The 13,803-nt window shown below is 39.6% G+C and overlaps 1 protein-coding gene across 2 annotated transcripts in view; it reads right to left on the reverse strand.

Moving 5' to 3' along the window:
• Nucleotides 1–1,673: 1,673 nt before the first annotated feature.
• pvalb6 (parvalbumin 6) overlaps nucleotides 1,674–13,803 on the reverse strand; it is a 43,293-nt gene continuing 31,163 nt past the window's right edge. Inside the window, exons 1-5 of one of the 2 annotated variants that reach the window (XM_028042692.1) lie at nucleotides 13,628–13,758; nucleotides 5,545–5,610; nucleotides 4,155–4,287; nucleotides 3,554–3,663; nucleotides 1,674–2,708 (exon numbers count right to left, since the gene is read on the reverse strand). In XM_028042692.1, the coding sequence (XP_027898493.1) occupies nucleotides 2,683–2,708; nucleotides 3,554–3,663; nucleotides 4,155–4,287; nucleotides 5,545–5,605 (330 nt within the window). In that variant the 5' untranslated portion in view covers nucleotides 5,606–5,610; nucleotides 13,628–13,758 and the 3' untranslated portion in view covers nucleotides 1,674–2,682. Of the gene's footprint in view, nucleotides 2,709–3,553; nucleotides 3,664–4,154; nucleotides 4,288–5,544; nucleotides 5,611–13,627; nucleotides 13,759–13,803 lie in introns of those variants that run through there. The other variant, XM_028042693.1, reaches the window with a different exon arrangement.

Genomic DNA, 13,803 nt, shown 5'->3' on the forward strand with positions numbered 1-13,803 from the left:
GCTGCCTCTTTGTCTTCTGATTTTAGTTGGCAATTAAGTTTTTCACCACAATTGTGATAAAAGAAACGTAATACTTTTATATTAGTCCTATCAAATTTTTATTATTCTCCATGGTTTAGTTTTTTGTAGCTTTTCTTTTCTTCTGCTGGACGGTTCCTTCTGTCTTCTTTTTTTCTTTTGTCCAATTAAAGGAACGGCTGTCAATTTCCCCCCCCCCTCTTTTTAATAACTTTTCTACACCTTCTGGCGTGTTTCTCGGTCTTCCTCGATGTTCTCCAACTTACTAATTGGGCAACATTTGGGTTCTGTTCAGCAGAATAATGAAATAATTGTCACAGTTTGACACAAAGACCATGAACTGTCGCATAAAGTCGTAGAAAAATACATAGTTTGTGGTTTCAAAATGACAAAATATGAAAAGAAAAAAAAAAACAATCCGATTTTGGGAATCAGATCAATAACATTTTGATATGCGTTCAAATGTATTTAGCTGTAAATAGTTTGTGTCATTTCACAGCTCTATATCAGTTCTCTTTTATTCCTGATTTTTTTTTTTCCTGAATCTCTACAGCTCCGTTTATATCCATATGTCCTGATGAGATTATAGTTCTGTTGCTAAATATTAAAGGTGCCGCGAATGTATACTTCTAGAAAATAATGGAACCCGAGGCAGATCGTGTAAAACTCTGGTGTTATTAAAGGATAACGTCACGCCATCTCTCTGGGATGATCACTGATTGGAAATTCAAGCGCATTACGTCCAAATATCACGTTTTCCTCACTGCTGATCTCTGGGAATATTAATAAATCCTGCTGCATTTGTTGTCTTTCTCTAATGAAGCAAACTAATGGGAGTTTAATGTAGCACAGCGGGAGGTTTTCATCACTGTTTAAGAAACAAGCTCTCATTTTTGTTGTCCCAGTTGTCAATGGCTCCCCGTTTAGCGGAGCGCTGGAGCAAGTAGAGAATTTATTGATAGTCGGTACGGTTCAGATCTTTTTGCTCAGGCACCGCAATGGCCTGCTAAAAAGAAAAAGATCCAAGATTCCTGCGGTTCTTATTTGGGTTCTCCACTGGGCATACTTAACCTAAATTGAACCTTAGTGTGAATCCAGTTGTGCTAATGGTTTGACAGCAGCCTGGCTCTTCTGAGGAAAGACTCCGGCTACTTCGGATGTTGTGGAGTTTTTATCTCGTCCTCAGAGGAGAATATACATTCATAAATCGGGACTTCTTCACGGATTGCCTGAGAGGCTTGTTTATCGGGAGTCTTTTGCTAATGAGGGCCAATAAAGTGGCACCTATGACCCGCCTCAGTGCGCTTCTTGTTGTGCTTCTTAAGGAAGGAGGTGAAAGAAAACCAGAAACAAGTCAACACAGACTCGCATGTGGGTGCTAATTTTGAGCTTTTAATGATTAGTCGATGTTTTTGGCACAAAATGGCTAGATAGCAGACAAGTTAAATGACTTTGAAGGTGAATTTGGGGCACAAGTTTGAATTTATTCAGTGTTTTCTCTGTGTAGATAAAAAAAAGCTCCAAAATATAAACAACACCTTTAAAAATGTGTGGCTAAATATTGGTGAGCAAGTCACGTTTGGCGTAATTCGAGCTGGATATTTGCCTTATCTGGTTGCAGAATTAACTAGAATTAACTAGGCTTGTTGTATTTGTTTTAAGTTCACTCCAAATATTTTCAAAAATGTTGAGAGAAATCTGAATTTAGATCCTGCTGGGATTTTATGTGATCTTGAAACAAAAAATTGGACAAAACGATCCAAGAATCAAAAAGCCTGTCATGGATTACCAGCTGTTTTTTAAAAATTTATTTAGTTGTTTTTTTTCCCAGTCACTTCCAAATCTTTGAACTTAATCTCAAATCAGCAGCTGTACGGCTGATTCAGGTTGTTCAAACAAGACATATGGACATTTTTGAGCTTGTGTGAATTGGAGAAAATCTTGTTTGCCCAAAGGTTGATTTTAGTCATTTTTAAAGTTCTGTACGACATTATTTCCAATGTTGACTGACTGAGTGTAAAATCTTGAACTGTAGATTGAAAGTAAAAGAAATAAACCCAGCATATCAGAAGACGTTGTCCGGACTTTTTGTATTTTACTCTTTTATTTTCTTTCACAGCTTGACTTCTGCCATTATTGTGTTGTTTGTTTTTTTACAACAGCTCATTATCGGGGGGATAAAGTGATAGATGGAAAGCAGATGGATGGATGGGGCGGCGGGGTTCGGTGACGTCGATGGAGAGAAGAAAACAGAAGAACAAGCAGATTAGACAGATGGTGAGGTCAGGAAGTGGAAGGAAATGCTCTCTGTAAATATCTACATATGCTTCAAAGTACAAACTTTAGTTGCAGGAGTGTTTCGTATCTATACATGAACAGAAACGTGAAGAGTTTGTATAAAAAACAGGATAAATTATTAAACTGCGGTGTGGGACGAGAGGAGGGGGAGGGTCTGCGTAGCACAGCCGACTTCACTGCAGCGTTTGACTTTGTGGAGACAGCAGTGAGTCTGAGGTTAAAGGGAAGGAGCGCTTGAAGCGGGTTCTGGCCTGGGTCGGTCGGTGGGGTGGGGGGCAGGTTGCAGTGAGGCGTGGGGAAGGGGGTGAGCATGGAGTCGGGATGGTGAGGGCTGGGAGGCGATCCGTCACGGCGATGGGCGGCTGTTCATTCCTTCACGAGGGCAGCAAATTCTGGAGAAACAGAAAGCAGTCAAGACCTTTGAGTTGTTCCCCCACAAACCGTCACATCCTTCAGTCCAGAGCAGGAGGTTGTGTGTTTGCTGCTTTATGAGCTGTCCAACAGGGGCTCGTGAATGGCTAGCTAACTGAGCTAACTTACAAGTCAAATTTTTTCTAACTCTTAAGACAAGTTCTCCTCAGTAGGTGAGATAAACACTTTCTCATCAAATTATGGTTTTAACACACCAGTCCTTTGAAGTAAGTATTTTTAAAGTTGTTGGGGGTTTTTTTGGCTCTAGTGACGTAATGAGAGAGAGAGAGAGCGAGGGTCACCAGGCCGGGATTCAAACCTGCATGGAGGACAGGCCTCCTTATGTCTGCCGTGCTTAACCTCTGCGCCACCCAGGAGAATTTGAATCTTGTACAAAGATTTAACATTTAGCTTTTGACCTTTAATTAATTAAAGGGACAATATTATGCGTTTTTCAGGCACAGTGTCGTTTTATAATGTACTTGATTTAAGCTGTAAATAAAGTATGCTATACTTGATTTAGCATATGAAGTGCTATATATATATAATATGATTTAAAGGAAATTTTATTAACTGATTTAGCGCCTTGAAATTGGGCTTTTAGTGTCGACACTCATACACAACAAAAGCATGTGAGGTTTGACGAAACATCAGAGGAAAAACACAGTCTGGGAAATTTATGACATTAATCCCAAGTGGATCCATTTGACTAAAGACAACAGTTTCTGCTGGATGTAGTTTTGGCCTCGTCTTTTTGCTGTTTGTATTTCTGTTAGTGATTTTGGATTCAGACATTCGCAGCCGGATTTAGACGTTTTGTTTTTACCATCAATTCCAATCTTGCCGTCTCCGTCCTTGTCAGCCGCTTTTAAAAACGCTTTGGTTTCTTTGTCTGTCAGGTCTCTGCCATCCTTGGCAAAACCCTTCAGGACGAATCTGGCGGAACAGGAAACAGATGATTCAGTCAGGAAACGTGCCTCCGACTTCAGCTGGGTTCGTATGGAGTGAAAATAGTCTCAAAATACCTGTTCGTGTGTAATACTGAATTTGTAATCTGTGTAAGCATCTTTGTGTGTAACTTTGGATAGCTGTCTCTGTGAAACAGGTTGTAGATTAAAAAAAATTGTGGGTAGAAATTTAACGTTTGTAGGAATTGCAATTGTGTGTGTGTACTTTTGTTTTGTATTTGTAATTTCTTATTTGTTTATGCATTTGACCACATATTTACAAGTACCCAGAGTTACGCACAAATGTTCTTTTTACGGTTTACAAATTATGTTTTACAGACACAACTATCCAAAGTTACACACAAAGATGCTTACACGGATTACAAATCCAGTATTACACGCACAGGTATTTTGAGACTATTTTCACTCCATAGGTTTGAGCTTTTCCGTCAGGTTTGTTTTCTTTTTCTTTTTTCTCACTTGAGCTCCTCTTCCTCTATAAAGCCGCTGTTGTCGGCGTCCAGCACCGTGAAGACCTTCTTCACGTCGTTGGGGGATTTGGACTTCAGACCAACGATCTCAAAGAACTTCTTGTGGTCGAAAGAGTCGGCAACTTCAGAAAGAAAGACAAGACGCAGGAGATGGTTCAACATCAGAACTCCCAGTGTTATCTCGGTGCGTTCAGCTTCGTAATATGTCTTCTTCAGCGCCGAACGCGTCTGGAAATAAAGGCGGACAACAAAAACAGGACGTGTGGTCCACAAAGATCAGATGAAATACAAACCAGCATGCAGAAAATAAAATCAAGCCCTTAACGTTAACACCAAGATAGTAAAGAACCTGCGGCTGGAGCAGATTTGCCTCAACATAAGAACAAAGACGACACAGATTTAAAAAAATTTTAAAAAAGCACACAAATGTTTCAAAGTTTTTAATATATATATATATATATATATATATATTGCACATTAGTGTGGTTTAATCTGATTCTCTGCATCCATGGCAGTAAAACTGATTAGGTTTGATTCATCAATCACTATGCTAGCCAACCATTTTTGTGGCTTAGATTGGTGGATTAATAAAAAAGCTAAAAGACAAAAGTACAAATGGTGTCCTCCTCTTTAATATGCCTGTCTGCGGCGACTCGTTTGCACGATCTTCCTCTAAAATCAAACCAAAAGTGGAGAAAAAAACTGTGCACTGCAGCAGCAAGTTTCCCTCCTTTAAATGTGATTCAATTTTTTAAACAACTCTGTAATCATACGGATTAAATTGACAAATTACCCAGTCACCATTTCTATTTCAGAAACTGAAAGCCTTCTGTGTCCCTAAAAAAAAAAAAAGAAAGAAAGTAGACATGCATAAAATGTTTATTTGCTCAGAATACATTTCCTCTAATACTAAAGACTCGGCTTTGCATAATTTATCGCTCATTTATGCAGGGAGGCCTTTCTGCTACAAAGTAAACTGATTTAAAAAAACAACAAAACAAAACAGAAAAACATTTAGTTAATTCCAGAATTATTCTGACCCCTGGAAGGATTTAGGTGCAAAGTAATGTTTTAACATGCAAACGGGAATGTTAAACCGCATTCCTGACGTGAACTTGACGAAGAATCTGTGGGGGGAGAGAAAAAAAAACAAAATAACTGATTGAATGAAAAATGGTTTTAAATTGAAATCTGCAAGGAGTATGTAAAGATTAAAAACATGAAACTGTCCTCCTGCTCCAAGGTTTCTGCCACGCACACAAAACGTTTGTGTTTTAAACAAAATTTAAAAACAAAACTTCTTTTAAATTTGACTGGGTTATGAGGAATCCAAGCTGGATTTTACGGATCCACCGCAAGTGTTTGTTGTTTTTTTTTACCTGCAAATGCGTCGAGAGCTTTCTTGATGTCATCGGCGTTGAGGATGCTGCTCATTGCCATCTTGGCTGGCGAAGACAACAGGAAGGGGAGAAAAGGAAGGAAAAGGGGGAAACCGAGTGGACAAGGTGAAAAACAAGATTGCAGAAACAGAGAGAGAGAGAGACAGTACTGAAATGTTCTCGCGTTAACACGCTCCAGAAATGGAGCAGGAAATCAGGACATGCGAGAGGGAAGTGATGGGTGACAAATGGATTGGAGACGGTTTAGAAAAAGTGTAAAGTTAAAGGCGGCTGCAGCAGGTGGAAGTGGAGGGAAACGATGCAGAAACCAGTTCACTCATACCAGCTGTGGATTCTGACGTCTCCAACAAACAAACGTGGAAACAACAGATCTGTGTTTTCCATTTTAATCGCGTGACGTCATTTGAGTTGATGAAGCACAGAAGCAAAGTCAGCGGGGCTTTAAAGGGGGCCAGCCGAGGCGTCTGCCATCTCTGAAATACTGCTGGGGAATTTCACCCGTCGGCCCAGGCGACGCGCAGAGTCTCCCCTGTGAAAGGCGAGCCCGGGCCCTGACGGCACTTTGGCTTTTTACTCGGTGTGTGACTGAACCCGATCGCCGCTTATGAAGTTGTCACCCTCTGATGCCCTTTTTCACCTCTTCATATTGCAAGCGCACCCAGAGCCCGGAAACGCCAGGAAGGCGAACCGGGGGGAGTCAGGGCTACAAAGGGCATCTGAGGGGACGAGCAACGTGTCAACAAATTGTTGAGGGGGAACATTTCTGCGTGACCTGCAGTCATTAGATTTGACGTGATTTCTGATTAAACTATTTGAGTAAACCTTCAAGACAGATTTTCAAAAATAATTGTTTTGTAAGCGTCCAGTGCAATTAAGTACGTCACGCATAGCTAATGGGGAAATCCTTCGGTAAAAGGCAAGACAACTTCAACCAATTAAACCCTCTTCAAGACACTGATAATAGTTTGGCCTAAAATGTCAAGTAAAAAAATACTAAATCCTAAAAATTCACACACTGCAGCAATGATTAATGCTCAGTTGTGTCACTTGACTGATTTTTTTTTAAAAAAGACATTTTTTTAAGCAAAACCAACAGAGTTAAGTGAAGCGGTGTTTTCACGTTTTGCGCAGCAAGAGTGGAATGGGAACACTTTTCACACACTTTCATCAGACGTCCTCTTGGCCAAGCAGGGAAAAACCCAAATCACTGCAGATTATAGCGAAGCGTTTAAAAAAAAGTTGACTGAGGCAGAAAAGGAGAGATCTGCAGACCAGTCAGGAGGAAACAGAAAAATATTCACGTTACCACTTGGCTTTACTTACACACCATCACCAGCTGTTTGAATTTGATAACACATGGTTATTTTTTGGTATGTTTTCTGAACTTTTGTGCAGAAAAAAACAAAACAAAACAATGACAAACAGCCTCAACACTCCATACAGTAAACACTGCCGTGGTAGTGCGTCCACAATGTAATTGTTCCAATACTTTGAACTCAAACATGAGACGTTTGGAGCTCAAAATTCAACATGACAGCCAAACTGGATTTTGAATTATTAGAAAACTTTTGAAATAATATGAGTTACAACAACATTTGGCTCCCCTTTGACATCAATAAAGTGTTTCCACATTGGATTGAATTGAACACATTCATGTTGCCATTCCCAGATTCAAGTGCTGACTTTCGAGTAAAATTATTGTTTTAATATTTTTACAGCTTTGCCGTCGTGTTAACAGGTGATTTGCTACGTGACAGAAAAAAAACCCCACCATTTCTTTATTTAACCAATGGCCCAGAGAAGTTTTGAACTATTGCTTTTCTAGATTTCTGTTGAAGCTAGCTGCGCTGCCTCTGCCAACAGGTTCTTCAGCCATTTTTGGCAATACTTCTGAGCTTGTTTTGATCATTTTGTTCCACCTGTAGGATTTATTTATGTCATTTTTTTTCTGCTTCAAACACAACACAAATTGGGGATTTCATGTCTGACTCTGTGGTTAAAAAAAACAACAAAAACATGCCAATCAAGCGGGGCGGTTTAGTCAAGTACAAAGAAATAAGTCAAGTGTTCCTGACTATATGAAGTAGTTTATAGATTTTCTCCTCTGGTGTCAAACTGAGCTCCGGTGATGTACTTCTGCAGAGGCTTGGTGTTATCTACTTCAGTAACACCCTGCTGCACACAGATCAATAATGAACAGTGCTTAACTTGTGTGGGCCACACATCCAATCCTCTGTCACTGTAAAAGCCCCGTCTCCTTCCCTGACCTTTAGCACGAAGATATCCCGGGGGAAAACCAACGATTCGAGACAAAACGAGGAGGAGAATATAGATTTATCGCAACGTGCTGCGAGCAGAACCGTACAACGTGAGTACATTAATCCAATTTGAAGCGACAATGTTTGTTATTCACTGACAATAAAAGCACACGGACACGCTTGGCGGTCTCAGTAACCTCCACGCTTATCCAAACGTCACCGGATCACGAAAAATGTGGAAAACGCCATTACGGTATAAAGTTACACTACTCCTACATCCTAATACATAAATAAAAATAAAATTCTGTTGATTTGTTTCGCCATCCTGCCCCAATGCAGCCACATCTGTATGAGATTTTTTCCCCCTCCATCATCAGTTTCAGCTCTACTATATGTAACCAAGTAAAACAATTGGGTACCTGTAAATATATCTGTAAATCTCGTTTTGCTTTTATTTCACCTACTGGTTGTAATTCTTGTTTTTGTTAGTGTGTGGTGCTGTTGTAACAGAGAGGCCTAAAAGTACCGGAAGTTTATAAAAAAAACCAACTCTTGTTTACATACTCTGGCACTCTTACTGGTAAAACGCAAGAGCAGGACATTTTTGAGACTTTCTTTTAATATTTGAAGAGAAGACGACCTTATGGCCACGTGAGTGAAGAATCCAGATGTTCGGTAATTAATGTATGAACTGTATTATTATGGACCAGTCACGGGACAAAAGACTATTTGTGCTCCATAACTTTAATATTTTTTTATTTTGCAACTTTCTTTTTGAGAACAAAGAACCCCTTTTATTTGAAGTTCTGTGTTCTCTATTAATCTGGGCTTCGTTTAGTACTTTCTTTAACAAGTGCAGGTGTGAGGGTTTTTTGCACAGTCATTTTAATGTTCTCATTTGTTTAGCTGCACCCTTTTTTTATCTTGCAAGCTACACTTCATACATTATTTTTCTGCTCATTACTACTAAGTATCACCAAGAGGATAACAATAAATTATTTCCAGTGCTCCCAGCACTGTTTGGACATGATTAGGTTGTAACCTTTACCTGAGGTCAGCATGGCCATTTGTACTTCATATTGTCTGATAAACAATCCATAATCCATAAAGTCTGCTGCTAACAGGTGACTGACTACACATTACACCCGCAACCAAAACCATAATAAGCTAGACGTTTGTGCACACTCACACCATCTGCTCCACCGCACCATGCCACCCTTGTTGAATTAAATTTCTAACAGGAATCAATCATTTGCATCCTGAATAAAAGATATTCATTTTAAACAAAAAGTATTTTATTTTGCATTTGGTGAAAACAAACATAGTTGTTAATTTAACAAAAAAAAGTCAAGTTGTCCACTTTTAATGTGGAAGTCTATCAGACAAAGGCGATTTAATCAAAATGTCAGATTATAGTGGAGTTTTCGGAATAACACACTAACGTCTACTTTATATATGGAGAACATCTATCAATATACATTAATGGTGGATAAAATATCATCCATGCTCTTCTCCAACTCTACTGGAGTTTCAGCTTTGCGCCCTTTGAAGAAAATAGAAGATTGTTTCCCTCTTGAGGATCTGACTGTCCGTAATGCCCGATATGTGGAACACCTCAGTAGGTGTGGGAAACCTAACCGGTCCTGCGCAGTCACAGCTGTTCCAGTTGTATGAGTGGAACAGCTGCATGAGTGTGAACGTGTGTGTATTTATACTGAAGCACCAAGACGACTTGTGCCAAGGAGACTTAGAGAACAACTTGCCTCCATTTCAAGAAACTCGAGCTCTTCCATGCTTGAGTGTGGGTTCATTAAAGTGGCACGGATAAAGTAAGAGGTGTTAGGAGGGTGGTGACGCAGAGAAACATGACACTGCTGTGTAGGCAGAAAAGCAGGAAGTAGATTTTACTGCAGAGGATTTTAGTTTTTGTTTCTGCTAATTGTGATGGTTCTGGCACAAACCCACTGAACTATGAGCATTGTTTCGTAGGATTGTGTGGCTCAGTAAGACTGAGATCAATGGCACTCAAAATGAAGCTATATCCCAAACATTTAACGTCACACAAAGCTCTGGTCAATCCATCCCAAGAAAAAAAAAATACTATAACCCAACTAGAAGACCCACCAAGTCATTTCTGTCCACCTACACTAGAAAAGAGAGGTCAGGTGGGAGAACAATGATCAAACGGGCAACTATTAACCCGACCTTTGTAAGACCGTGAAAAGCAGTTCTTTAAAACAACAAAAATCAAGTATTTAAACCTTAAAAAAGTCACAGCTTGGTTCACCTCGTGATGTGTTCTCCTCAAACACGTCACGCACAACCCGGGAATAAACCCTGACAGAAGCTGCAGATGTCTTTGAACTAGCGTCTTTCAGAAGTACAACCCTAATCGTAGAAATGATTTAGATGGAGCCTTGTTGATGTGTGAGAATGGTCCAGTCAAAGTCCAATCTTGAATCCGACTTAAATCTGTATTGGTTTGTTATAAGCCAATAAATCCATCATCAAGTCAAATCAAATCAAAATCACATTTTATAGTCGTCGTAGGGAAACTAGTCTTGGTCTCCAGAGCTGTTCCAATAACTGCCTTGGTATTGTGTCACACAACATAAACCAACGAATTTATCACATAGAAAGAAGCACACATGCATCCCATTAGTTAGGGTACACCTTAAAAACAAAAAAAACATAAAACCGTATCTAATGATGCTCTTCAAAATAGCCGGATAGAACAGCAACAAGATGTCTGGATTCACGCCGACCTTCCTAAATCTAGGCCTACATAAAAAATACAACCTTTGCTGTAATCGAGGGCACAAATAGTCAGTATGGTCATTCCAGCTGAAGAAGTGCTCTATAACAAAACCAAGATACCTTTAAGACTTGACTTGTTTTATTTCCGTATTGTGATTAAACAGTGGAGCATCACGACCAGCAGGGGTCTCCAACGGCTTCAGAGCCACATGGGTTAGCCAAAAATGCTAACGCATAGAGCAATGTTCTAACATATAAAGGTAATATTAAACATGGTGGTGTAATGCTGTGGAAAAATAAGACACGTTCTTGAATAACTCTGCATTTATTAACGTTGCATATCGGGCACGAACTAAACGAAGGAGCATTTTACCGTCATGTATTTTTGCAACTTCACCGTAGTCATTCTTACGCTCCCTACCTTTTCTCACTTACTTCTTGTCGGCGGCTCCACCTAGTGGCGTGGAGTGATATAACACCACGTAACACAACAGGTGGTATCAGCAGTTTTAAGGCGTTTCCATGCACTTACGTATATATATATATATATATATATATATATATATATATATATATATATATATATATATATATATATATATATAACATTTCCACAAAGAATGTCACCAATAGTAAAGTTAATATTCCTTGTTTAGACTAATGTTTTGCCAATTTGTTTTTGCTTTTCCTTTTTTTTTGTACAATTGTTTTCAAAGATGGAAATGTATTGCTTCCTTTTATGTAAATGTTTGATGCTATTCGTTGTTAAACATAAGAAAATCAAAATTGTTGAATTCAAAACAACAATTGAAACAATTTTCTAATAGCAGATTTTGTAAAAAAAAAAAAAAAAAAAAAAACAGAATTTTTTTTTATAGCTTTTGTGGCTGTAAGCTAATTTTGTTTAGCTGAACCTAGGGGGAAAATGACATTTTTGCTTGAAAAGCTCACTGACGCCTGACCTAGACTGATAAATTGGAAAACAAGAACTACTTCAACAAGCCATTCACAAAGTATATATATACTGTATATATTGTGAAAGAATGTAATCTGAACCGAGACTCATTTTTTTTAAAACCAGCTCCCTTTCAGCGCGGCTTTTAGTTCCTATTGATTTAATTTCAAACAGGAAGACAAAAACCTGTAGAGAAACAAGCACCTTTGTGCATGCAGCTACGCGCTACTGCACAAAGAGAGAGTGGATGTGAGGGCCTTGCTGCGGAGGCCTGGGGATCATCTGGCTGTTATCACCGCTGTCCACGGTTTAATCCTCTAACAGGTACAGGACAGGATGGGAGGCTTCGCCAGCAACAGCAGTCAAGCACAGGAGGATGAGTGTCGAGAGGGGAGGCCGCGGACAGGTGCAAAAGTACTGACATGTTTTCAAGTCATCCTCACCGTTAGCTTTACAGCTCGTTAATCTAATCACTGTTGGTTCTTACCTTCATTGGCTGCGTTGTCCTGTGTAAAGCTTGCAAGATTTTTCTAGTAAATAGATATAGAATTGCAAAAAGGCAGGTCCTAGAAACCAAAAAAAGAAACAAAAAACTATTGTTTTCAAGGTTTTCACATTGAGAGCACATTTGTTTTACACGGGCATGAAGGACATTTTGAAAAGCAAATTTACTTTGGAAACCAAGTCACACTTATCCTGGCTTTGGCTTGCAAACCAATGAAACATTGCTCTCTAAAGCTCCTTAAATGTGAATGGACTCTCTCCACAATGCATGCATGATACCTAATTTAAACATGGGCCAACTTTATCAGCTCTTTTGTAAAAATTACACGAGCATGCAGGAACCAGAACAGCCAGGGGTGCAAGTAAACAAAGAAAGAAGCTGAGAAAATGACTAAATAAAGTTTTTATCACATTAATTAGCTTACTGGAATGGATTAGATTTAGGCAACAAACCCTTCTTATAAAGAAAACAACAATATCTATATTTTCCACAATTCCACATTTAAATGTGAATTAAAATGTAATGAAAGAAGTATACAGAATCACATTTGCATGAAATATTCCAAAACAAAAAATTCAGTTGATCTCATACCGAAAGCGTCACTAAGAACGGTATTTAAAGGCACAGGTGTTTCATTCGGATGCTGCTCTGCACATCGACTGAGACTGCATGTTGATCTGATCGTGAATATTTAAGGTTTAGTCTACCGTTGTTTATTGCACGCAAGTTACGATTTAATCGGTCCGCTTCATGTATTATTTTATCTAATTGAAGCCATCAACGGGAGACGCTTTTCCAGTCCTAAAAGGTGCGATTCAAATTTGTCCTTAGAAAATTTCTAACCAGAAAAACATACCACGCCAACTTTTACTTTTTAGTGCCACGAAGCAATTATTCTGCCGATACGCTCTCGCTGTATCTTAATCTGATCTGCTTTAATGAAGAAGGACGTGAAAGAGGCTAAATTGCCTTTTTGGACATTTCCCCAAAGACTTTCATGTTAATCTCTTGCTGTACTTTCTTAAGACCACTTCAAAATGTGAATATCAGCCTTGTGTTAGAGCAACCCGGTTTTCCCTAAAATGTCTTTTTTTGTTTGTTTGTTTTTGTTTTCCATCCATCCATCCATCCATTTTCTGTTCACCCTTGTCCCTAATGGGGTCGGGAGGGTTGCTGGTGCCCATCTCCAGCTACGTTCCGGGCGAGAGGCGGGGTACACCCTGGACAGGTCGCCAGTCTGTCGCAGGGCAACACAGAGACATACAGGACAAACAACCATGCACACACACACTCACACCTAGGGAGAATTTAGAGAAACCAATTGACCTGACAGTCATGTTTTTGGACTATGGGAGGAAGCCGGAGTACCCGGAGAGAACCCACGCATGCACAGGGAGAACATGCAAACTCCATGCAGAAAGACCCTGGGCCGGGAATCGAACCCAGGACCTTCTTGCTGCAAGGCAACAGTGCTACCAACTGCGCCACTGTGCAGCCCTGTTTTTGTTTTGTTAAAAAAAAAAAAAATTAGCTGCTTCAGTAAAGAGGATGAAACTCCACACCTAAATCATGCCCTTTGATTTTTACCTTGTTACTGGCTGATGGTGGGTTTTGGATGTGGGACGGGGGTTGGGTCGGTGCAGCAGGGGTGTCCAGTGAAAGATCAGAGGCTCTGCTCTTTGTGTTTTATACACGTCCTCTACAACTATTTTTGGGAGGAAAAATGGGCTCCCATTCGCGATGTTCCACCGCCGTATCGCTTT

This window comes from Xiphophorus couchianus, chromosome 16 (assembly GCF_001444195.1).
Source record: "Xiphophorus couchianus chromosome 16, X_couchianus-1.0, whole genome shotgun sequence".
Taxonomy (NCBI): domain Eukaryota; kingdom Metazoa; phylum Chordata; class Actinopteri; order Cyprinodontiformes; family Poeciliidae; genus Xiphophorus; species Xiphophorus couchianus.